Below are 24622 nucleotides of genomic sequence, written 5' to 3' on the forward strand. Positions count from 1 at the left end.
TTCCGAAGGGAAAGGCGCTGGTAGGGTAAAAATGCACCTGGATGAGCTCGGTGACTCCAAACGCCCATCCAGACGGCTCTCACACACCTGGCAGCTGAGAGAGGGTTTGACAGGATTCCCGGGGTCCTGACAGGATTCCCAGGATCTTGACAGGATTCCTGGGATCTTGACAGGATACCTGGGATCTTGACAGGATTCATGGGGTCCTGACAGGATTCTCAGGATCTTGACAGGATTCCCGGGCTCTAGGGGAGTCCTGGAAAGCAAATGCCAGTAGAGGAACGAGCAGCTTTCTGGAGAAAGAGAAAACTTTAGTGCACTAAGGTGAGGAGTGAAGAGGCTCTTGATAAAAAGCTTTAAGCACTCAGCTCTATCACCCACTGCCTGCCAAGCTCTGGTCAGGTTTGGGGGTTGAGCCATGAGGCTGGGAGAGCCTTAGTTGCTTCCTTTGGCCCTGGGTTTCCCGTTTTACAGCTGGGGAAGTTGAGAAGTGAGCAACCCAACCACAGGCAGTTCAGCTATAACTTAACTTTTCCCATCCAGTTCACAAGTGGAAGTGTGGCAAATGAACAGAGCCAAGAAGTCAGAATGATCTCTCTCAAACCCTCCCCTCCTTGCCCAGTGTGTTCTTTACCTCTCTGCAGCATAAGACTCCAGTATTTTACTAGGTCAGTGGCTTGGTTGTCATAATTTCTTCTTGCAGAAAAGCCTCTAAGGAATGAGGAAAGAGTCAGAAGCCCATTGCAGAAGCTGAATGTGGAAATGCATGAATCACCCTTCAGTCTCACTTCCAGCTCGAGCAGTGCAGTGCAAGGTTATTCATGAGAACCTGCACTTGAGCATTCTCAAACGTGCTGCAAATACAGCCCTCCCCAGCTTGTCCTTCACTGCACCCTGAGTGCCATCCACTGCTCAGACACAGCATGCCTGAAGATCTCCCAAAGCAAAGTAAAAAGACTGTGAAAATCCCCCATGGAATCCCTGAATGTGCCACTTCACCAGACGAAAGACTGAAATGTAACTCACCTATTGCCACACTCCACGTGGGCTCTGACTGCATTTCCATTTTTGGGTCTTGCAGGGAAGCTCACAGAAGTCATGCCATCAAATGAGATCAATTCTACTGGTCCCAGTTAAGGACTGGATTTTACCCTGAATATAAAGGCTGGGATGGGGAAGGGAAAATTCAGGAGAGACTTTGGATAGCCATATTGCTGGCTCAGTGTTTGTGTGCAAGGAGGGGTAGGGTAGGTATCAATTAAAGCAGAACTGCTTGCTTTAAAGGCAAATTCCCCTCTCTCAGTTTAAGCACCATTTAGATGCAGCAGTATGTGGGTATCCTTTCTCCTTTCAGCATTCTCACCCAGTCTGAGACAGAGTCTCATCATGGTTTATGCAGTATGAGCCATAACTTGGATTGATGTGACTGCTGTTGATGCAAAACGTTTGTTTCCCCTTGTAAATAAAAGCACTTTACTTCATTTTCTTCATCAATGTATCATGCAATTAATTCAGCCCTCCTTATTATATCCTGGACTTGCATGTCATGGGCTCAAGGGACTTAGAAATGTCTTAATGATCTCATGGATATAAAACCAGGAGAGCTATAACAGACATTCTGCATTTGCACAGCTCTCACACCTCTCTGATCTGGGGGGTTGGTTGTTTTTTATCTCTGCTTTGCTTTGTTTGTACCTTGTAAATTGCCACCCTGTGTAACCTGCTGTCTCTGTTCCCTTCCCTAGGCTTGATAACTCAACCCAAAATAAACATGGAGAGGAAGATAAGCAGCCAGATAAAGAAGACCTGCAGGGAGAAAGAAGCAGGTGACCCAGGAGACTAGAAACAGGCTATGGAGATTTTCCTGACTAGAAGAGTGGTTCAGGTGAGTGAAGCTCACTGCAATTGATAGCCAGCAAATAGCTGCTTTATGTCAAATATATTGGTGGCATGTCTTGTGCAGGCTGAGTAAAAACCTAACACACAGCTGGTTCCCTTCCTGACAGCATAAAAATGAGGCTAATAAGGCAGAAATGCTTTCCTGTGCTGTTCCAGGATCCTGTGCCCTTGGTTGGTAAGATGATAGCAATTCCATGAAGCAGCAAAGGAGCTGATAGATTTTCTCCTGCTGTCCTTGTCTGGCCTGTGGGGATGGAGATCAGCTCCACCCTCCCAGTTCTGCCCTTTGCTGTCACTCACCTCAGGTCTAGTCTGAAGGTCACCAGAGCTGCCCCTGCTTTCTCTGAGTTGTGCTCCTGTCTGTGGAGCCAAAAAGGAGGCTGTAGAGATGATCAGTAGAGCCTTTTAGAATAAGCAGTGAGGAAGGGTTTGTCCTGGCTCTACAAACTCCCTTTTAAAACCCAGAGGGAAATCAGCATTTGGAAGCATCACTTGGATTGGAGGGAAAACTGAGGGCATTTTGCCGTGCTGGTGGGAAGCCTCCTCCTACAACCTTGCTGCAAAACAGGCTCTGGCAAGGTGGGGAGTGAGGAGCTATGCTAATGTGGGGTTTGACAAGCACACTTGGGAGTCCTTCCCAGGCTCAGGAAGGAAAACAGCTCCTCTGTTTTTCTAATATCTACCTAGAGCTTTTGGATATAACTGGGGGACTACTCCTGGAGATTCACTGGCACTCTAGAAAATGAGGTGATACCAGAATTTGGTTTATGGGGTACACATGATCACTCAGAACATTGCAAGGAAAAAAAAAAACAAACCCCAAAACAGCCCTCATTTTTTCTGCTGAAAGAGGTGAAAGCAATGCTTTTTGCAGGCTTTATGTAGCAGTGAGTGACTGGCATGGACTTGAGCAATTTAGTATAGCATGGGTTTGTAATTGGAGCACTTTCACCCACTGGGGATTGACAATGGGGTAATTACTGGGGGGTGGGGAGGGAGGGGAAGAGCATTTCAATAAAACACCCCCAAGCTAAAATGAATGCAGACTATTACAGACCTGAGACAGAATGATTCCCAAGTGTTTTAATTTGTGCTTCCACTCCTTGTCTCCCTTGCAGCCATAATTTTGGCAACTGCCAGCAACATTCCCAAGATTCAGCAGCATTTGCAGAGCAGGCAGCTGCTGGGATGATTATATCAAATCAGCATGCTGTCCTCTCTTTTCCACATCTAATGATTCTCACCCTTGGATAAGTGGCTTAAAATGATGCATACCCCTTGGACACATTGTGAGGCTGCTTACAGCAGGAGCTGCAGAGCAGGAGTTTGGGTGGAACTCTGTCACTCACCTTTCTTACATCCATGCCCTGCAATTAACTTTAAAAATTATTCCACAGAGCCCTATTATGGCTGGTTTGGGCCTGATCCAAAGTCCTTTCAGGACTATAGAGAATCTTGCAAGAGCCCTGCAGTAAGCTCTCAGAGGGCAGTAGAGAAGCTGGGCTTGTGCAAATTAATTGGAGTTTCTCAAACAATCAGTTGAAAAGAACATATAAATCCAAATTTCCTTGACATTTGTCTCCCTCACTCTTGTTCAGACCTAATGCCCCAAAAGGCAGAAGGGGCACTGACTGCACTGTGACTGGGAGATACTGGGAAAAGTTACTGAATGTAACTCACTGATACCATCACTCTGCAGCTGCTGAGGCACCAAAAAGCTTTGCTACACTCAGGAGTGGGTTGGACTTGTACAAATGATGCCTCAGGGTTTGATATCACAGGCTGGGCTTGTATTCCACACCTTGGTGTGTTATTTACTCAAGAGCTTTCCCCTGCACTGCAATTGCAAAGTCAGAAGTTGAGCTGGCTGATAGATAAATCAGGTTGCCTGATTCTTTTCACACCCTTTCTGCTTCACCTCTGGAACATCAGACTGAGAAGAAAGAATGAGTCTTGGTCACGGGCTCTCTTTCTGAAACTCCAGTGTGACAATCAGTCCACTTAATTGTGTGACTTGATTTGTGACAATTAGGTTAATTTTCACTTACCTGGGACATTTAACTAATCCCATCAGGTAAGAATCATCTCTTCTTTATACTCAGAGTTAGTAGCAGACCAAAAGCTGAAAAAGCAAGAGCTGAGGGAGCAAGTCTCCTTTTGGAGCCTATAAAGCTCTGGCTTAAAGTTCAGACTTGCTGTTGAAGCCTTCTTGTACCTCACCGTTTGCAGCACAGGGTTTTCCAAAACACTGCCCAGGATCCCCCAAGGCTCCTGTTTGTGGGATGTGGGGCTCCTGTCTCAGAAGCAGAGTGGTATGAGAGGCTGGCTTTGTCATGCCTGTGCCCCTGGCTCTCCTGGTGTCACAGGCTGGGTTCCAGCACTCTGTAATTAATTGGCTGCGATCAATTAAAGGCTTTTTCTTTTCCTGCTCCCACTGACAATGGCCCTGCCAGCACCACCCACCACTGCACAGCTGGGCTGAGGGAGGGGCTGCATTGCTCCTTCTGGATTAACAAATTGTGTCCTAGAGCTGGAGCCAAACCACCTTCCTTTGCTCTTGCCTTTTGGGCTGAGATTGCAACGCTGCAGGGAGAAAGCCAGATAGCTACAGCCAAAGGAGTGGCAGGATTTGCCTAAATGCTCCTTTAGGAATTCCTCCTTTAGTCTTCCTCCTGGCAGTGCAGGTGTGTGTGGGTCAGAACTAACACTGCATTCACAGCCTGTCTCTGTGGCCATGACAGGGCACTCAGCATGTCAGAGCCATAAACCATTACACTACCTGCATCTGAGTCAATACCCAATGCACAGAGGCACAACAACAAAAAAAGGAGTGCAAAATGGAGCTTTGTCTGCCTAAGTGGAACATGAAAGGGTTTAGGGAACAGAATAAAGAGAATTCTGGCCACAGCACTAGGATCAATATTTCTGTTCCTACAAAAAGTGCTGCACGTCTTCAGCTTCTTGAATAAAAAAGGCTTCAGAGCCCTCTCCCACCAGCAGCCAGGGTACTGGGGTGTTACCAGTAGAAAAGAACACCTTTACCTAGTAAAACTACTCCTGTTTAACACAGCTAGCCTGTTGCTCCAATGCATCACACAACTCTATCCCTAAGCAGTAATAGAAAGAAGTTTTTAAACACCTGGCTGGTTACCCCAGGCAGAGGCTGTCAGGGAAACGTAGCTCCCCACTTTGAGCAGAGAAATTTTTAAATAAAAAGTGCACAAGTGTTTTTTATGACTACCTGAAGGCATCAGTGCTACCTGCTGGCCAGGTCCCTTGTAGACCCTTCTGGCTCCTGCCACATCCTTAGGTGCAGGCAAAGAAGCATAAGAGTTGCACATAGGATATCTATCATATCTTTATTTACACTTCATGGGAACACACATGCAACATGTTACAGGATTTACTACAGTGGAACAGCCTGTCCCTACCTCCTGGTACCAAAAACTTTACTTTTTTTTTTTTTTTTTTGCTCACTAGGAAAACTATCACTTCCCCAGAAAGCTCCTAAAAATAATCATTAAAAATAACAGGCTTGGCAGGATAACTAAATGAGGGAGAGCTGCAGGCTGGGATGTCTTGCCACATCCTTGCAGACACCAGGTGGTTCCCTGGAAGCAAGGAAAGAAGCAAGGAAGGAAGGAAGGAAGGAGTAGCACTGAATGGTCCCAGAAAAGACAGGTAAGAAGTGGCAGTGTGTAACAGCTCCAGAACATCTGTCTGTAGTAGTGACCAGAGAGAAAGAAGAGCTCTGTCAGACAGTGTCCCCTCACCTGGGCAGGCAGGTCCTTGCTGATCCTTTTCCCACCTTTGATTCCTGCCTGGAGGCTCCGAGCTCCCTGCTCTGGCCCTTAGGAAAGATCTGCATTTCTTCTCCAGCAAGAGTTAAGGGGTAAAGCTTAAGCTCATGTCCCCTTTGACTTGGGAGATCTTTCAAATCTTGGAAGAGATGAAACTGCAGAGCCTTCTGTTTGCCAGGACCATCAGAAGGGGAGTCATGAGCATCTCTTACTAACCTGGAGAGCAGAGCCAATCCCAATGGCAGGAATGTGCTGAGGGCAGGGAGGGGGGAACACAGTCCTGGGGTGGAAAAGGCTGAGGCCACTTTACTTATAATTATAATTATACTTTATAATCAGCTTCAGCCTCCTGCATTCAGAGCCTGCAGCTTCAACCGTTCCCTTGCCTTTTTTCCTCTAATTCCCACTGCTAGGTTTATAAACAGCTTGATCCCATCTCCTGACCATTCCAAGGCAGGAATCCCATCCTCCTAAACATTAATGAAGGATCCCTGCTCTCCGTTGGCCGTCTCGGGCTCCACGCACCGCCCTTTCCTCCGGGTCACTCTGCGGTTCCGGTGGAATTTGGCGTAACAGCGCAGCCCTATGGAAAAGAGAGAGGAGAATCAGCAGGAGGGAGCAGGGATCGCTGCAGCAGGAACACCAGGGAGCTGCTGGCATCATCACTTCAGGAGAGAAGCCTTCTGCCCCGGGGACAGCCCCAGGACTGGGAAGCCTGAGCTGTGGTGGCAGTGAAATGGTTCCCAGGGATGGGGATATTGCCTGCTGAGTCCTGCTCTTCCCTTTGGCTCCCTGTCCTGCTTTGGGTCCTTCTCTTCCCTTTGGCTCCCTGTCCTGCTTTGGGTCCTTCTCTTTGGCTCCCTGTCCTGCTTTGGGTCCTTCTCTTTTTCTCCCTGTCCTGCTTTGGGTCTTTCTCTTCTCTTCTCTTTTTCTCCCTGTCCTGCTTTGGGTCCTGCTCTTCTCTTTGGCTCCCTGTCCTGCTTTGGGTCCTTCTCTTTTTCTCCCTGTCCTGCTTTGGGTCCTGCTCTTTTTCTCCCTGTCCTGCTTTGGGTCCTTCTCTTCTCTTTTTCTCTCTGTCCTGCTTTGGGTCCTGCTCTTCCCTTTGGCTCCCTGTCCTGCTTTGGGTCTTTCTCTTCCCTTTTTCTCCCTGTCCTGCTTTGGGTCCTGCTCTTCTCTTTTTCTCCCTGTCCTGCTTTGGGTCTTTCTCTTCTCTTTTTCTCCCTGTCCTGCTTTGGGTCCTTCTCTTCCCTTTGGCTCCCTGTCCTGCTTTGGGATTTGCTGGCTCAGGCAGGAGGTTTCACTGGCTTCTTGAAATGCCAGCGAATTATCCCGATTGTTTCCAGTGATTTTTATGGAAGCCCTGCTTGGTTTCCCCCTATTACTTCCCATTACTGTCTAAGTGATCTCTCCATTGGGAAATTACTGTAGACTTAATGTGCAGCAGCAATGGCTTGGGAGCTCCCCTTACTATTTATTTTCCTGAAGCTTCAGGACAGGAGGGAAGAGGCTTTGAAGTGCTGTTACTGGGAGGTCTGATCCAAAGCTCATCTCCTGCAGTTGCTCTGTTTTGGATGCTTGGGATGCAGGGTCTGAAGGAAGCTATCTGGTATAGAATTGAGGATAGTAAGGGGACAAAAAGGCATTTTATGTGTTAAAAAGCATCAGTACATATTCTCCCATGGCAGTGAAAAGCAATGGGAGCCTCTAGTCAGAGTAACTCACTGGTCTCTGGCACTGATAAGTTTATTTTTTGGTGTCTGTTGTCAGACAGCACAGAATGTCTGGCTAGTTTAGCTAGACAGGGTACAGCCTGTGTGAAAACAATTCTCCCAAAAGCCCTGATTTTCAGTAACCCAGGATCTGGTCACTGGGGTTGGCAGAAGTGCAGCTCTTTTTACTTCCAGAGCAGCCCAGAGTGGGGGAAGCTGAGGATTTACAGCTTTTGTGAGACAGCCCATAAACTGTCCTTGACTTCTTGGACACAGGAGACCCAGGCAGTGTCACAGGTCACTGAGCAGCCTTTGGAGTGGATGTCCCTGGGCTGTGGTGAAGATGGGTTTCTGCCCCTCATTACCAGCTCCCTCAGGGCAGCCTGGCCTCCCAGAAGGAGAGCTCTGCTCTTATCTAAGCTTCTTGTCTCTCTTATCTGGACCCTGCATCTCTGGGGATCTTTTTAATGCTACAGAGGATGCTCATTTGTATAAAGTATAAAGCAGGGCCAGGGGGCAGGGGGAGAGCCCTCATTAGCCTGGCAGCAGCACTTTTCTAGGCTGATCTATCAGGACATCTCTGATGAGGACCTTCAAGTGTTATATGGCACATCCAAGGTGAAGGCTGTCATTTAACACTGGAACTCCAGGGAAGCAGTCTGTTTAACTGGAGAAAAAGTGGGTGAGTGACCTGGTGGATATCCCTAGGTACCTAACACAGGTTACAAAACGTGGCAACCAGTTTTTTTCTGGCACAGAAAACCCAGTGCCTGGAGCAGATCCTGAACATGTTCAGACTAGAAGAGTACTTCTCGACACCTTTCATAGCACAGCTGTCTGTTAAGGGCTGCTGGGGATTCTTCAGAAGTTGTTTTAAGAACCAAAAGCCTGTCCCCTGCTCACACCTACTAAATTGCTACACATTCAGTTCAGATTAATTCAGGAAAGCCAGATTAGGCCATGTAAAACAAGAATAAAACTGTTTTCATAACCTGTGACACTTGAAAGCATCACTGAAGTGGTAACCTATTGTGGCAGCTTCTGCTAGGTTTGTAGATACCAGAATTTTTATTTTCAAGGGGGAAAAGAAGATAACTCAAAGGTCACATCAGGAGGCAGTGGCAGGGAGAGGCTAAGGGCAGCAGAGCTTGGCTCCTCTCTTCTCATATAAACCACTAATCCCAGTCCACACAGCCAACTGGGAAGCCAGGGTGGAAGGAAAAGAGCAAAGGGTGGAACTCACCTTCAGTGCACATGCAGTCATCATAACATTTGTTGTTGAGGCCTCGGTTGTGGGGTTTGCAGAGGTGTTCACGGAGGTCACAGCAAGAGCCTGCAACAGAGGGAAGAGGGACAGACCCCTCCTGGATCTGCTGCCCATGCAGGGACACTGCCACCCATGGTTCAGCACCACCTCCCCCCAAAACATGCCCTGCCCTGCCCATCCCTCTTGTGTTAGAGCCTGGGCTGGGTTTCAAACCACCTCATCTCCGGAGGGATGACTGTACCCAGGTGGTCCTAACCTGGGAGGCAGTCAAGGTGATGATCACAGGGCTCTCCTTCAGCTCCCACAGTTTCATTGCCACTGCTGGGGCTCTTACTGCGGCGTTTCTCTGTGGAAAAAATAACAAAAAACCCCAAAAAAACATGCTGAGAGAAATTTTCACCTGAGTGGTGTTATTTTGTAGCTCTTGTTCCGGGGTAAATCCAGCCTCAAGCTTCAAAAGCTCAAACTCCAAACCTTCACAGCCTAATCTCCTCCCTATTTCTCAACCCTCCATCTATCATTTTTCCTTCATCTTCAAACTCTGCATCCCAAATGAGAAACATCCTGACACTGAGCACCAAACACAACCAGCTTTATGCTTTTTCTCTCTTTCCCCACCACTGTGAGCTCCCATCCATCAGCACACCTGTGAACACCAACCGTGGGACAAGCCTCAGGGAATGCCTTTTGGGAAAGAGGAGAGGGAGGTTTAGCACCTTTCTTTTTAGCAGATGGCCACATTTCTGGTTTGAGATCCTCATAATCTGTCCAGTCAAAGAGTGCCATATCTAGGGTGGGCATCACATCCCCATCATGCCTGAGGCGGGCCTGCAAACCACAAGAAACCAAAGAGCCAACAGATTACACTCTTCTAGTGTCACTGAAGTCACTGCAACTTTTCCTGGTGCTTTTAGACCCTGGAAAGGCTTTCTGAGCCTCAGGGCAGGGGGGGAAGGAAAACTGGACCTTATCTGCAGGAGATTTCTGTCTGCATCAGAGGCACAGTGCAGTTATCTGCATCCTCTGTACCTGTGACCGTGGTGATGTGGCTGGAAGAGCAGGAGGCTCTTCCGTGGAAGCAGCCAGTTCCAGTGCAGTGATGAGAGCCACAGTGGGACCTGGAGCTTCCTCTGCCTGGAGGTTCTGAAACTGCTCCTCAAAGCTTTCAGGTTTCTTGTACAGGGAGCTTGGGCCACTCTCGGGAGTTTTCCCTGCAGAGGGAGGGAAACAGGGACAGTAGCATTAGATTTCTCATCCCTTTTCTCTCCTAGTGCCATGGATTTGAGTTCAAGGGAATTCTTATTCCATCCAGCCACTGGCAAGTGTTCTACCACCCTGAGCTGCCCGGTTTAGCCCAGTCTAAACCAGTCATGGGCTATTAAATTAAAGTGATAGATCAGGTCCAGAGTCTATGCAGCTTGGTTATTACACACTTCATGCACATACATAATCACACCTTCTTGAAGATATGTCTGTCTCTTGCTTAAGGATTCCTTCCTCTGGTCTCAAAAAGTACAAAATACACCTGTTTAACCATTTCCAAACCAATGGGTTAAGCTGCTGTGAACACATTCTTACTTGATTTTAGTATTGGTTATTTCAATTTAGCTCAAGGCGGGACCTACCTAACCTGACAAAAGAGCTTCACAGCCTCTTTGTTCCCTGCTTTTCCTAAATGTTAATTTAAATAGAGACCATAAGTTAAACCAAAGAAACAAAGCCTGTTTGTAGTCTGAAAACATTGCCTCAAACAATCTCTGTTCCATCCATTTCTGTATTACTTAACAAGAGGGGTTTAGTCAGTCCCCTGAGCAAACAACTGAGCTCTTCTTACTGATGCAGGGATACTGATGATATCCCTGGGGATACTGATGATATCCCTGGGGATACTGACACCCAGCTTCTCCAATGGTGCAGATTGACACAAATTGCCTGGTTTGAACAGAACTAGGGATTTCCCACCCTGAGCACACCACAGCACAGGGACACCCCCACACCTGGGCCTGCAAAAACAAGCAGTGCCAGTCAAAACCAAGCAACACTTAAAAGGAATGGGTGCAGTTTCACATACACACATTTTCTGGGATTTTTTTAGTTCAGCATACATGAGAATAGGGTTTCTAATGAGAAGAAACTGATCTTTAAGTGAAGCAGGAAGGTTGGACTGGTTTTAGTTCTGGTCATGTTTTGAAGTCAGTGCAGAGGCTGAGCATAGCTTGGACATGTTTGTGCTTAAGTTGAACCAGTAGTTCAAAAAAAAAATAATAATCAGGCCACCCCAAAACAACCCCCCCAAGTCCTAGGAACTTTCAGAGCCCCCCCTCTAAGGCAGACCCAGGTCATTTTCACAAGGCTGCAGCCAGCAATAAAACCCTCTTGATTCGGGAGTTCCCTTTTTTTCTTCTGCCTCTTTTGTTCGGCAGATTTCTCCCCAGAGCAGGCAGACATCCCACACCCTCCACACACCCTTGTGGCTCAACCTCAGCTCCCTCTTCTTGCCCTCACAGAAGTAAAACTCATCCCAGGTGACCCCACTCATCCCCCCAGGTAGCCCTGGAGCCCACGTACCCCTGTTCTGCTTCACTCTGTCCCTGCGGCTCTGGCGCCGATGCTCTCGGTTCTGCTTCTTTCCCCTCTCAGCCCCAGGGGACTGGTTGTCCCTCTCAGGATACGGGAATTCAAACCCCAGGAACATGTCCTTGTTTTGTTTCAGGGCTGCTGGCTGTCCCTCTGCCACCAGTTCTTCCACAGCTGGAGCTCCACTGCCCGTCCTGAAGGTCTCCTCTCCCCCTGGCTGCCCTCGGGAAGGCACGGAGAGGACCTTCTCCTTCTTGGCCAAGCTGTGCTTGTGGTGGTGCCCACTCCTGGGCTGCTGCTGCCACAGCTCTTGGTTTTGAAGATGGTTGTTGTTCTCTGGGACGTTCTTCAGCTTTGTGCCAGGCTCCAGGGAAACTGCAAGACTGATGTCAGAAAGAACCAGCACGCACAGGAGAAGGAAAGGAGAGGAGGTGGTGGAAGAAGCTGCCATAATCCTGGGTGCTCTGCCTCACCTGCAATTAAAAAAAAACAAAAACAAAACAACCAAACAAAAACCAACCAAACAGACAAAACAGGAAAAAGAAAAATAAGCAAGCAACTTGTAGGAACTGTAAAGACAAGCAAGATTCAGGTGTAGGACACTCAGATGAAAACAATTATGGTATCCAGAGCTTGAAGTGGTTTTTTTCTTTTTTTCCCCCCCTCCTTGGTTACCTCCTCCCCCTCTCTTACTCCTAGTTACAGCAGCTGAGACACGTGCAGGGCCTGCAGGGCTGCAAGGTCCCAGTTTCATGTGCAAATGAGGGCCATCAATCAGTAGGACACATCCCTTTGATTCCTGCCTAGCCCCCCTACCCTCCCATTCACAGCCAACCAGCCGAGGGGCTCTGCCTCCTGTGCCCACCCACCAGCTGCCTGCCTTGGGGTCTTTGCTGCCAGGTTGGCATCCTGGGCCTGGCACTGCCTCTCCTCTCAGCTGCTTTCCTTGCAATGAAGATGTCAAGATGAACAGGGCTGGAGGCAGATGGTGGCCTCAAGGGAGGAGCAGCAGCCCCCAGCAGCTCAAGGCAGGGGGGTGCACGCACACACCCACTGCTTCAGGCTGTGATGCTGGCCAAGGGAATTAAAAACACTGGAAATGTTGAGCTGGAGCAGAGAAATCTGTCTTTTGCTGTCATCAGAGCAGGGGGTGCTGGGCTGAAGACCAAGGGGCAGGGAGGCAGTCTGAGTTTTCTCTGGTTTGTCCCACTTTCCCTCCTTGGCCCTGCAGAGGTGACCTCTGGGTGAGGCTGTCCCTGACAGGGTAGTTTAAGTGCAAAGAACACTGAGACAGAACCCCTCAGACTATTCCTCTTCATTCTACTTCCCAATAATATTTTCCTGCTCTTCCTTCATCCCAGTGTTTGTTAAGGGACGTGGTTTGGGGACATGGCACAAGTCAGCTTGTACTCACTCATTCACCAACCCATTCTGCTTTTCCAGGATTCAGCTGTAATTGCTCAGAGCCTGGGAGCACATGTTGAGTTCAGAGCTCTCCTGGAGGAGGGCAGGCAGCACAGGGGACTTCTCTTTAAGGCAGTGGCTGAAATTCAAGCAGGTCTCTCTGCTGGCCACACAGGAAAACAAAACCACTACTCAAGGGCCATTGAGGAGGTGCTGGTTAGATCAGTTGCTGAAGTCATCACACTGTGAACTAGTATTTTATTGGCAGCTACCAGGGACAAAGGAAAGCCCCACCAACAGCTAAATCTATTTTAAAAGCACTTGAAATCCTGCTTCAAAACCAATGGAACAAATAGCAACCAAGCAAAACCCAAGCTCTGCATCCATTGTTTTTTTCCTAGGATTTTCTCTGTAAGAACCAGAGCGAACCAGATGGATCAAGCCATCACTCAGAACAACTCAAAGAGCTGGGAACAGCATCTCTTACCTTCTCATCTGCAGGCAAAATGCCAGGAGGAGAGAACAAGTGCAGAGGGAAAGCGAGGCAGGTGGCTCCCATCTCCCTCCCCCAGACATGGGCCCTTTGATGGGGAACCTGCCAGACACAGGAGCTGCACATTCTGCTTTTCAGCAAGAGCTGGAAAGCAGCTCAGTGCTGCAGGGCAGTGAGACAGAAGCTCTGCTTCAAAGGGTAGGGGGCATTTATTTAAGCTGCCCAGCTGTCTTCATGGCATGACACAGGATGGAGTTGGGTTGCCTCATCTCTGCCCTGGCTGTGATCCTGTTCCTGTGTCACTGGGAACCTTACATTAATAATGCAGATAAATACCTCTCCTGAACCACAGTCAGAGGAGGTCTGAGCTGTCTGCCAAACCAAACCAGAGCAGGGATAAGTTTTGGTACCTTGGGTTAATGCAAAACTGCTGTGCTAGAGGCACAGAAGTCCCAACCTTCTCTTGACCACTTGATTCCATTCCCTGATTTATCTCTAGCTTCAGGAACCTCTTCCTATCTGTATCTCTTGCTCTATAGAATGTGTAAAATGTGTATAGAATGTGTATATCTGTATCTATCTGTATCTCTTACTCTATAGAATGTGTAAAATGCAGCCAGAAAACACCCACAGCATCCCCAGTTCTCCTCAGTGCTCAGGTCACTCAGTGTCTGAGCACCAAAGTCAATTCCATCCTCTCCTCTCTCAAGACCTCAAGGAGAAGCCTGTGCTAGCCCCAGCCTTGTTCCCAAAGTCCCAGCAATGTTTTCACACTGCTGCTGCACCTTTTCTGGAAAGGGTGAAAATCTGCCCCAAGGAAGGCAGAAGTTTGGTTTTGTAAGGAGATTAATTTCCTACATTTCTCAAAAAAATAAAATAAAATAAAATAAAAAAAATACACATGATAAGTCCCAGAATTCATCTTCTTAATATTCATCTATTGGTAAAGAAAGCAGCTGGAGTCCTTGCCAAGCTAAGATGCCCCTGTAGCTCTTCACACCCCCAGACTTACATCCTCCTCACTCCACCTTCCCCTTCCTTTGTGCACCCCCAGGATCCCGAGCCACCTGTCTCTGGAGGTACCAAATCCCTCTGCTGGCAAGAAAATGTGTAAAGCAGAGATAAGGCCTTCGAGCTGCCCAGGGTGCAGGCTCAGGGCTGATGAATGATTTGCAGTGCTGTCTCTCAGCCACTGCTTCTGATGCACTTTGGGTCAGCAGAGGACAGGCAAAAGCCTGTGAGGGGAATTAGGTGGTGGGGTTTTTCATCTTGGGTAACCTTCCCTCTTTCTCTGGACTCTGGTACAGTTGCTATTACTCTGCTCTCTAGGCAGCCCTGGACAGGGCAGGTCCGCAGAAACTCAGGCATGTTTTGCCCCTATAAACACAGCTCTTTCACCTTGGTGGGGCTCTGAAAATGCCTCTGCTGCACGTGTTTTGTGTTTGACAAAACAGGAACATCAGATCATCTGCATTCATTTGCATATCTGACTTAAAACATGGCACATGGCAGCCCTAGCTTTAACTTTTCACATATGTTCTTTGCATCACAGCCAAGAGGAACCAAACTCTCAAGCCAAGAACCTGAGAATATCAAAATCCTTTCTCACCCCAGACCCCAAACATGCAGTTTGCAAGCTCAAGGGCTGCCCCAAACCAGACCCCAAGTACTCTGGGGCAGATTTCTCTTTGGCTCTGATAAGCTCAGCCTTTGGCAGGAGTGTCCTGGGCTCCAGGCAGCCTCAAGCTGCAGCAGGAGACAAAGTGTCTGTGGAGCTCCATGGGTGCTGTGTGTCTGTGCATGTGTGGCAGGGATGACAGACAATAAACCCAGCTTGGTGTGCCAGGAGCCCTGGAAATAAGGAGCCAGAGGGTGATGGATGTGCCTGGAGCAGAACGGAGGGGTAGGCTCTCTGGTAGCTGCCATGCAGAGAGCTGGCTGGAGCCAGGAGGATGGCATTGTGCAGATAAATGAGATTTCACTTCCCTGCTGGGTCTCTTTCCATCTGTTTTTCTGTTTCTGGAGGCAAATACTGGGAAGCTTCATTCACAATCTGCCAGGAGACCTTCTCATTTCAAAGGGATCCCTCCCAGGTTTTTTAGGGTCCCCAAAAGCAGACAGCTAACCTTACATGCAGCCCTCTCATCTCCTTACCAGGGCAAAAGCAACAAGACACTTCTCCCCAACATCTCCTCAATGTTCACTTTATAAGGAATAATTTTATTGCTGCTGACTGGGACATCCTCAGGACAACAGAGTCCCCAGCTCACAGGTCCCCACTCCTTTTGGGTGGCCCTTCAGAGCTGCCTCCTCCTTTCTTTTCCTGTATCCATCAACACCTTTGCTCCCTCCCTTGCCTTTCACATCCATCTGACTCCAAGTTTCCTTGTCCCTCTTGACTGGGTTTGCTGCAGGAGATTTTCACCCTGCAGATCTTTAGGCTACTTGAATCCTGCCACCACCCTCTGAAACATCTGCTTTCCTTTTGCTGGTTTTCTCTCACCAGACAGCACCCCACTGCAGGAAGAGCCACAAATTCTCTAGCACAGTAATTGCACCAGTGACCCAAGAGTCAGGACACAGAGATTCAGCCTTGCAGGGAGCTGATGTAGCAGGAGTTGACCCTGTGCCTCCACAAAGCATCTTTCTGGGGCAGCTCTGACCCACCTGAGCTGTGGCTCACACAGCATCAGCAGAAGGGTTTTAATTAGAAAGAATTTCTTTCTGGAGAGGGTGCTCAGCCATTGGAATGGGCTGCCCAGGGAAGGGGTGGATTCTCCATCCCTGGAGATATTTCAAAAGAGCCTGGATGTGGCACTCAGTGCCATGGGCTGGGAACCACGGGGGGAGTGGAGCAAGGGTTGGACTTGATGAGCTCTGAGGTCCCTTCCAACCCAGCCAATTCTATGATTCTGTGATTCTATGAACTGGGACTCTTTTCACTGCCCCAGACCATCCCATCAGCACCACTCTGCCCTCCTGTCCTCTGAGGACAGGGCTCATTCACACTGCCTGACCCGGGCAGTGTCCAGACATGTGGGTACCCAGGTGCTTGTCACCTCCAGCACTCCCTGAACACCTTGCAAAGCCTTCAACTCACTTCGTGCCTCTCCCCATCCCCTGCCCTGCCCCTCACAGAGCTTCCCTGCTCTCAGTGCCCAAGCAGGGAGGCTGCAGCACCAACACCCTCCAGGGACAGAGCAGCCCAGCAAGTCCCAGTGTGGAAGGGGAAGAGGGCAGAGGAATGAATATGCAGCACCCTCCTCTGCTGCCCTCTGGGACTGGATGGAGTGGCTGACACAGCCCTCACAGCCATCAAAGAGAGGAGACCCTACCCAATAATGAGATTAAAATAGCAATGAGCCTGAGATTAGCATCCAAGATACAGTCACTTGCTGTCAGCACAGCAGCAAAAACCTCTCCAGTTTAATGCACAATGCCTGGTGACAAACCAGCCACAATCAATAGCACAGGTCATTGCTCACCAGGCTGGAAAGCACCCACCAGTGGGACAGGGAGGAAGGGGGAGAGATCTGGCCCTGTCTTCACTGGAAAGGAGGGATTGGATGGATCCCGACGGGCAGAGCAGCCGGGCTGAGCTTTCAACGTTTTTCCTTGCGTGTCATTCTCACTTGGAAGGAAAACGTGCAGGATTAATGCCACCTTCTCCAAGGGAGAGGAGATGGGAATACAAAACCATTTCCATTAAGCCCTCTGGTTGATGGAAGACTTCAGGTGTGAATTGGATAAATGTCACTTAAACCCCACATGATGAATTAGTGGCTGTAAGGAGCCATTAACCGATGCCAAACTGATTTAATTCAGAAAACCACATCTCACTTTTATCAACAGAGGAAGAGCAGAGAAGAACCCGTGGGCAGCCAGGGGCTGGGTGCAGGGCACCCCACGGCTCAGCACACCCCGGGACACGAGGGGAGAAGCTTCCTCCACCCCCACGCCCGCTTCCCACGGCGGCTCCGCCCGAACCCGGGGGTCCGGGGGGCTCGGAACTCACCGGCGAGGGGCGATGCCCCGGGACGAAGCGGCTTCGCTTCCAGAGCCGGGAAAAGGCATCCCGGGAAAAGGCATCCCGGGAAAAGGCATCGGGAGGGAGCTCGCAGCAAGCCCCGAAGTCGCGGGGATTTGCGGGAGGGTCGGCGAACCCCAAAGCCCCCCCCGCATCCCCTGCGCTGGGACCGCGGCGGGAGCGGGAGAGCCCGGAGCCGGCTCCGCGGTTCGGGTGACAATGGGGCTGGGTACCGGCCCCGCTCACCGGCACCACACACCCGCACCGCTCACCGCACACACACCGGCCCCGCACACCGGCCCCGCTCGCCGGCACCTCACGCCGGCACCGCACGCCGCACACACACCGGCACCGCACACACACCCGCACCGCTCACCGGTGCCGCACACCGGTCCCGCACGCCGGTACCGCTCACGCCGGCACCACACACCGCACACACACCGGTACCGCACGCCGGTCCCGGCCCGGCTCGGTGCTCGGCTCCCCCCGCAGGGCGATGCCGCCGCGCCCCGAGGCACCGCACCCCCAGGGCGTCCCGGCGGCAGCACGGGGGGTGCGGGTCCCCGTCACCCCCGGCTTTTGCCTTCTCCGGGGCGCACAAAAAGTGAGGAAGTGCCCCCCCCCCCCCAAGCCCCCCAACTCCTCCCCAGTGCCCCCCAAAGGGGCTCAGCTCAGCTCGGCTCGGCTCGGGGGGTCACGCACCCTCCCGTCCCGTCCCGTTCCCCCCGGGCAGGGTGCGGGTGAGCGCGGTGCGAGAACGCTGCCTACCTGTGGGCGGCTGCGGGGTCTGAGCAGGGCAGGGCTGTGCGGGCAGCGGGAGGGGAGGCAGAGCTGCTGCGGGGCAGGGGGTGTTCAAACCCGAGCGGAGGAGGAGGAGGAGGAGGAGGAGAGGGAGGAGGGAGGAGGAGGAGACAGGGGGAAGGCAGTGGGGGAATGCGGAGAGGAACTGGGGACGCCGGGAATCCCGGGGGAATGGGGTGCATGGTGCGGGGGGAGGGCGGGCTGGGAGGGGCTCCGGGGGTGCGGGAGTGTCCGGGGGCAGGAGCTGAGGCTGCCCCGGCAAGGGACCGGGCAGACAAAGGACGGAGACAAAGGCAGAGCGGCCCGGGGGGGGTCCTGGGAGCGGGGAGAGAGGGGGGGTGCGCATCCCGTTCCCGCTCACCTGCGGGGCGGGCGCGGCGGGGCTCTCCGCAGCGGCTCCTCCGCGTTACGGGAAGGGGCTGGGAAGCCGGGCCCGGAGGAACCAACGTCCCCCGCTCCCTGTCCCGAGCCCCCAGCCCCGCAGCCTCGGGGGGAACCTGCGGGACGGGGGGCACCGAGCGGGAGCAGCACCCGCGGACCCCGCACCCCCCCCCCCCCCCCGCACCTTCCCCGCTCCTCCCTCCGCCAGGGGGCGCTGGGGCGGCCGCCGCCGTGACGTCACACAGCCGCGACACCGCCCGGGCTGCGACCGCCGGCGGTGCCGGTAACGGAGCGGGGAGGGTGCGGGGGGTGCGGGGTTGCGGGGCCGTGAGCCCTGAGGGGCCCCGGGGGAAGGGAGGGCGGTGCTGAGCGCTCTGCGGGATCCGGTTTGGGAGGGCAGCGGGGGGGATCTCGGGAATGCCGCGGGAACACCGGAGGAGCGGCGGTACCGCGGGGTCACCGTCCCCGCCCCGGGGCCGCGATCTCTCCCGCCGCCTGCCCGCTCCTTACGGACACGGCCCGGGGGCGGGGGGAGCGCTCGGGGTTCCCCTTTCCCTCCCCGGGGGCAGGAGAGCCGTGCGGGATCGGTGCGGGAGCCGGGGCAGGAGAAACGGAGCGGCCGGGGGTGAGGGACTCCGTGTTACACCGGATCCCGGGTGTGCTTCCCCTCCCTGGAATGGCTTCACAGGCACAGAGAAGGGAGCGTGGGCTTCCCCCTTCCTGGTCCTTCCCCTTTCCTTCCCCTGCCTTCTCCTTCCCATCCCTTCCCCTTTTTCCCCCTTTCCCCCCTTCTTTCCCTCCTTCCTTTCCCCCCTTTTTCCCCCTTTTCCCCCTTTCCTTTTTCCCCCCCTCCTTTCCCCCCCCTCCTTTCCCCCCCCTCCTTTTCCCCCCCTCCTTTTCCCCCCCTCCTTTTCCCCCCCTCCTTTTCCTCCCCTCCTTTTCCCCCCTCCTTTTCCCCTTTCCTTTCCCCCCTTCCTTTTTCCCCCTCCTTTTCCCCCCTCCTTTTCCCCCCTTCCTTTTCCCCCCTTCCTTTTCCCCCCTTCCTTTTCCCCCCTTCCTTTTCCCCCCTTCCTTTTCCCCCCTTCCTTTTCCCCCCTTCCTTTTCCCCCTTCCTTTTCCTCCCTTCCTTTTCTCCCCTCCTTTTCCCCCCTCCTTTCCCCCTTTCCCTTCCCTTCTTGCTGCCTCTGGGAATTCTGGAGATGAACCTCCATAGGTCTCCTGTGCTTGTGGGACACATTCCATATTAACTTACCCCTCTCTGCAGGTTGGGTTTCCTGGGGCCTGGGCAGAGGCTGTGTTGGTCCTGGGCAGCAGCAGAATTCCCAGGCTGTGGGATCAGTGGGAGGCAGATCCTGCCCTGAAAAGGAAAAGTCTCATGGTAGTGGTGTGAGAATAACCCCACAGAACAGAGCAGCTTCTCTTGTGGTACAGGAGTTAGAAAGGAAACAAAATGCTCCTTCTGCCACTAAAAAGTGAGAGAGTGAACAGTGCTGCATGGGAAGGAAGGAAGAGTTCCAGGAAGGAGGAGTTGTGTCCAGTTCTGGGCCCCTCAGCTCAGGAAGGAGATTGAGGTGCTGGAGCAGGTCCAGAGAAGAGCAAGGAGGCTGGGAAGGGATCCAGCACAAGTCCTGTGAGGAAGGGCTGAGGGAGCTGGGGGTGTTGAGGCTGGAGAAGAGGAGGCTCAGGGGAGACCTCATCACTCTCTCCAACTCCCTGAAAGGAGGTTGGAGCCAGGGGGGGGTTGGGCAGATATCAGTGGGACAAGAGGGCATGGACTAAAGAATTTTTTCCTAATATCCAACCCAAACCTCCCCTGGCAGAGCTTCAGCTCTGCCAGGGGAGGTTTGGGTTGGATATTAGGAAAGAATTCTTTGCAGAGAGGGTGCTCAGCCATTGGAATGGGCTGCCCAGGGAAGGGGTGGATTCTCCATCCCTGGAGATATTTCAAAAGAGCCTGGATGTGGCACTCAGTGCCATGGGCTGGGAACCACGGGGGGAGTGGAGCAAGGGTTGGACTTGAGGAGCTCTGAGGTCCCTTCCAACCCAGCCCATTCTGTGATTCTGTGAGTTCTCCAGCTCAGTGGCAGCAGGAGGTTGGGGGCTCCATCAGCTGACTGCATCCAGAATAAAGGAGCCAGGGAATGAATAAATGTTCTTCCTGTGCTTGTTTCCAGGCTGTGGGCAGGATGACCACTCTGACCAGGCAGGACCTGAATTTTGGGCAAGGTAATGGCTTGTGCTGAGCTCTGTGGGGCTCTGAAGGCTGCTGGGGCTGGGGGCTTGCTCTGTCCCTACCCTTCTGCAGCCAAGGGGAAAGGGGAGAACTTGACACGAGGCAAAAGACCTTAAAAAATTCTTCTGAGTGCTTCCCCCCTCTGTAAGGAGCTTCAGGAGCTTTTCCTTTTGCTTTGCAGTTGTTGCAGATGTTCTTTCAGAATTTCTGGAAGTGGCTGTTCACCTCATCTTGTATGTCAGAGAAGTTTACCCTATTGGGATCTTTCAGAAGAGGAAAAAATACAACGTCCCTGTCCAGGTAGGAGATTTTCCTGGAAGCTGCCAGGCAGAAGAGCAGGGAGCTACCTAACAGGGGCAGCTCTGACCCCTCACTGTGTTTCCTGCAGATGTCCTGCCACCCAGAGCTCAATCAGTACATCCAGGACACCCTGCACTGTGTGAAGCCACTGCTGGAGAAGGTGAGGTCATGGCAGGGCCTGATGGAAAGGAGAACAAACTCTGCCTGTATTGCAGAAATTATTTACTAAATCCCTACAGAATGTATTAGCTGATAAAGTTACCAATAAAAATTAAAATAAGGCCTGCAGCTTTGCTTTGCAGTTAAGGCCCTGCCTTGCTGCTGATCATTTAGGTGCCAATTAACACAATTAATACCTGGATATCAGGATGTGCACTTGGATACTTCCAGTTCCATCACCTCACACTTAACAGTCCCAACACTTCAGCACCCACCTGGCAGAATATTTGTGCAGCAAGAGCAGGCACTGGGATGAGGGCTGGAGGTTGGCATTTGGTCAGCAGCTCCCTAGGCCTCAGTGATAAAGCTGTCACTTTACATCCAGCAAGAAATGGCTCTGCAGAAAGCATTTTTCTGATCAGCAAGAATGATCAGACAGTGCTCCAGCGTTGGGTGATTGCTGCTGGGAGCCACAGCACCTCAACCTGCTCCCACTTCACCAGAAGCATGGCAAGCACCCTGGCTGCAGAAATAAAAGGGATTTTTTTTTTTTTTTTTTTTCTTTCTTGCAGAACGACGTGGAGAAAGTTGTAGTGGTAATCCTGGACAAAGAGCACCACCCTGTGGAGAGATTTGTCTTTGAGATCACCCAGCCCCCTCTTCTTTCCATCAGGTAAAGTCTCCCTTACTGCTGGCCCCTGGCATCCAGCCCCTGGCATCCAGCCCCTGGCATCCAGCCCTGCCTCTGGGTTCTGGAAGCAGCTCCAGGTGCTTTATGCACCCCAGTGACAGCTGCTGTCCCCAAAACAGCTCAGAGTCCCTGCTGTCCCACGTGGAGCAGCTGCTTCGTGCCTTCATCCTGAAGATCAGTGTGTGTGATGCTGTGCTGGACAACAACCCCCCAGGTCAGCCTGTCCCCTCTTAACAACCCCCCAGGTCAGCCTGTTCCCTCTCACAACCCCCCAGGTCAGCCTGTTCCCTCTGACAACCCCCCAGGTCAGCCTGTTCCCTCTGACAACCCCCCAGGTCAGCCTGTTCCCTCTAACAACCCCCCAGGTCAGCCTGTTCCCTCTGACAACCCCCCAGGTCAGCCTGTTCCCTCTCACAACCCCCCAGGTCAGCCTGTCCCCTCTAACAACCCCCAGGTCAGCCTGTTCCCTCTCAACAACCCCCCAGGTCAGCCTGTTCCCTCTCACAACCCCCAGGTCAGCCTGTCCCCTCTGCCTGACAGCCAGGGCTTGAGTCCCCAGCTGTGCCTGATCCTCTGGGAATTCTCCCCTGACCTGGAACACGTTTCCCTCCCAGGTTGCACCTTCACAGTTCTGGTTCACACCCGGGAGGCTGCCACAAGGAACATGGAAAAGATCCAGGTGATCAAGGTGAGGGGTGTCTCCTGCAAAGCCTGGGAATAAGGGAGTTTGGGGACCTCTGAATTCAAGGCTTGGAGCTGCTCTGAATACACCTGAGATTCCCACCTCATCCAGGAGGTAACACATCACAGCTTGGCCTGGAATCTGTGAGCACTGAGCACACACACCCCACCCAGGCACCCAGCCTGGAGCTGCTTGCTCACTCCCAAGTGCTCTGACACTCAGACAGCTCCTCCAGAGCAGCCCCCATCCCACAGCCACATCTGGGTGGCTCAGTCCTTACTGAACCTTGTTTTCCTTGTTTTTCCTAAACTGCTGCAGTTTGGGTGCACAAATACATTTTTTCACCTTGCAGAAAGTAAGTAAGTGTGCAGATCACTTTATAGAGCAAGGTTACTTTAAGAAACTCTTCTGAGGTTCAGGGAAATTGCTCTCTTAGCAAACTTATTTTGGGTGTCCTTAGGCACAATAAATAAAGCATCAGTGAAGAAACTAAAATAGTTTCAAAATGGAAGTCTGCTCTGTATCATTTGGGAATGGAAACTGGAGGCAGGCCAGCCCCTGACCTGCAGGGACAGGAGTCCATGCCCTGTGCATTTTTAAGTTGTAATTAAATGCTAATGAACAGAACACATTAGCTCAAGGACAGCTAAGAGTACATTTTCTAAAGAAGTGAGATGCCACTTTTGGAATAAGTGAAGTGGGTTAATATATTATATTCAAATATAATAACAATAATAATAATAATAGCAACAACAATTACAATAGCATAACAGCAATATAATTATATTGACTAATAATATAAATGTATATTTAATAATTTGTTTAAATTTACTTTAATATTTAATAATAATAAATATAATACTATAACTTCAATATATTATAATCAAATATTATATTTGATGCTGTAACTGAAGATAATTATGAGGAGGCACAGAGCAGTGTGCCAGGGTTGAGTTTTGCTGTTTGGCTTCCCTGTTTCTTCTGAGATCTCTCAGTTAATGCTGACCTAGTGCTGAGAAAGAGCTCACCTTACAGAGCCTGCCAGCCTCTGGAAATAAAGCCCTTTGTGTTCCAGGACTTCCCGTGGATCCTTGCTGATGAACAAGATGTGCACATGCACGACCCCAGGCTGATTCCCCTGAAAACCATGACCTCTGATCTCCTAAAGGTGAGCAGAGCATTGACACTGCAAACACCTCTCAGCTGTGTCTGCTCTGGGGCCAGCTCTGCACTTTTCTGTAGTTAACAACTTTAATACTGCTGAGCAATCAAGTTTAATCTCACAGTAATTCAAACAGGGCAAGACTCCTCACAATAAAAATTCCCCTGGTTACGAGGGAAGGTACAAACTCTCCCTCTTTAGCCTGGTGCAGGGTTTTTTTCCCAGTTACCTACCTGCATAACTGAAGCTGATCTCTCCCCTCCAGATGCAGCTGTACGTAGAGGAAAGAGCCCACAAAGGCACCTGATTTCCAGCCAGCCTTGCCTTGGAGCCTCATCTGATCTTCCAGTGGAACAAGACAGCTCACAAACCACCCCTTGCCCACCCTCTCCTCAGCAGGCCTGCTGGGTGAATGTAGAGCAGCTGCTGCCTCTTGATTTCAAGTGCTCTTACCACTGTACATAGAACTGACTTGGAATGTGGAGCCAGAGCCTGTTCCCACGTGCCCTGGTGTGGGGGACTGAGCAAAAAGGTTTTGTTGCAGTGAATCCCTGGGAGCAGGAGGACAGGCAGCTGCAGGGATGCAGTCACTGTTTGTGCAAATCCAGTCCTCACCTCCAGTGCTCGCTGGCAGTGACCCAGCCACCTCTTCTCTGCTCCTCTAGAGCAATGGACTCGTCCCAAGGGTGAGTGAGGCCTTAGGTAGTGTCTGTCCCCTCTGACTGTCCCCAGGAGTCTTCAATAAATCATGAATTTTACCCTGGCTGAACGAGGCTGAGTTCTGTCCAAAGCAGCCTCTGCCCTCACGTGAGGAATTGTTTCTCTTTTTTGTATTTTATGTGGAGCTTCCACCCCTTTTCCATTCTCCTCTCTGACATGGGTGGAATCCTGGGACATCCCTCCCCTTCCCAGGGGAAAGCTTCCACCCACAGCTGGCATTACCAAGATGGAATCTGTCTGCCCAGCAAGGACACTTACCAAATAATTTACTTTTAGCACAGAACAGACGAGGGAAATACAAGGGGGTGGAAGAAAGC

General features: G+C 51.3%; 2 protein-coding genes across 3 annotated transcripts; one reads left to right on the forward strand and one right to left on the reverse strand.

Moving 5' to 3' along the window:
• Nucleotides 1-5244: 5244 nt before the first annotated feature.
• DRAXIN (dorsal inhibitory axon guidance protein) lies at nt 5245-18564 on the reverse strand. Of its 2 annotated transcripts, XM_071767437.1 has the most exons (8): nt 18339-18564; nt 17945-18007; nt 11244-11725; nt 9705-9886; nt 9392-9503; nt 8932-9021; nt 8652-8741; nt 5245-6282 (listed from the first exon to the last, which is right to left on the reverse strand). In XM_071767437.1, the coding sequence occupies exons 3-8, from the start codon at nt 11701-11703 to the stop codon at nt 6170-6172; spliced, it is 1047 nt and encodes a 348-aa protein (XP_071623538.1). In that variant the 5' UTR covers nt 11704-11725; nt 17945-18007; nt 18339-18564; the 3' UTR covers nt 5245-6169. The 2 variants fall into 2 exon arrangements, with proteins under 2 accessions (XP_071623538.1, XP_071623537.1); XM_071767436.1 differs by lacking the exon at nt 17945-18007 and having other exon boundaries at nt 18339-18536.
• On the forward strand, nt 18560-24347 carry MAD2L2 (mitotic arrest deficient 2 like 2). Its single transcript, XM_071767441.1, has 9 exons — nt 18560-18641; nt 20533-20584; nt 20773-20891; nt 20980-21051; nt 21623-21723; nt 21861-21955; nt 22356-22429; nt 23499-23591; nt 23851-24347. The coding sequence occupies exons 2-9, from the start codon at nt 20545-20547 to the stop codon at nt 23890-23892; spliced, it is 636 nt and encodes a 211-aa protein (XP_071623542.1). The 5' UTR covers nt 18560-18641; nt 20533-20544; the 3' UTR covers nt 23893-24347.
• Nucleotides 24348-24622: the final 275 nt, after the last annotated feature.

The sequence above is a fragment of the Heliangelus exortis genome, chromosome 23 (assembly GCF_036169615.1).
Source record: "Heliangelus exortis chromosome 23, bHelExo1.hap1, whole genome shotgun sequence".
Taxonomy (NCBI): domain Eukaryota; kingdom Metazoa; phylum Chordata; class Aves; order Apodiformes; family Trochilidae; genus Heliangelus; species Heliangelus exortis.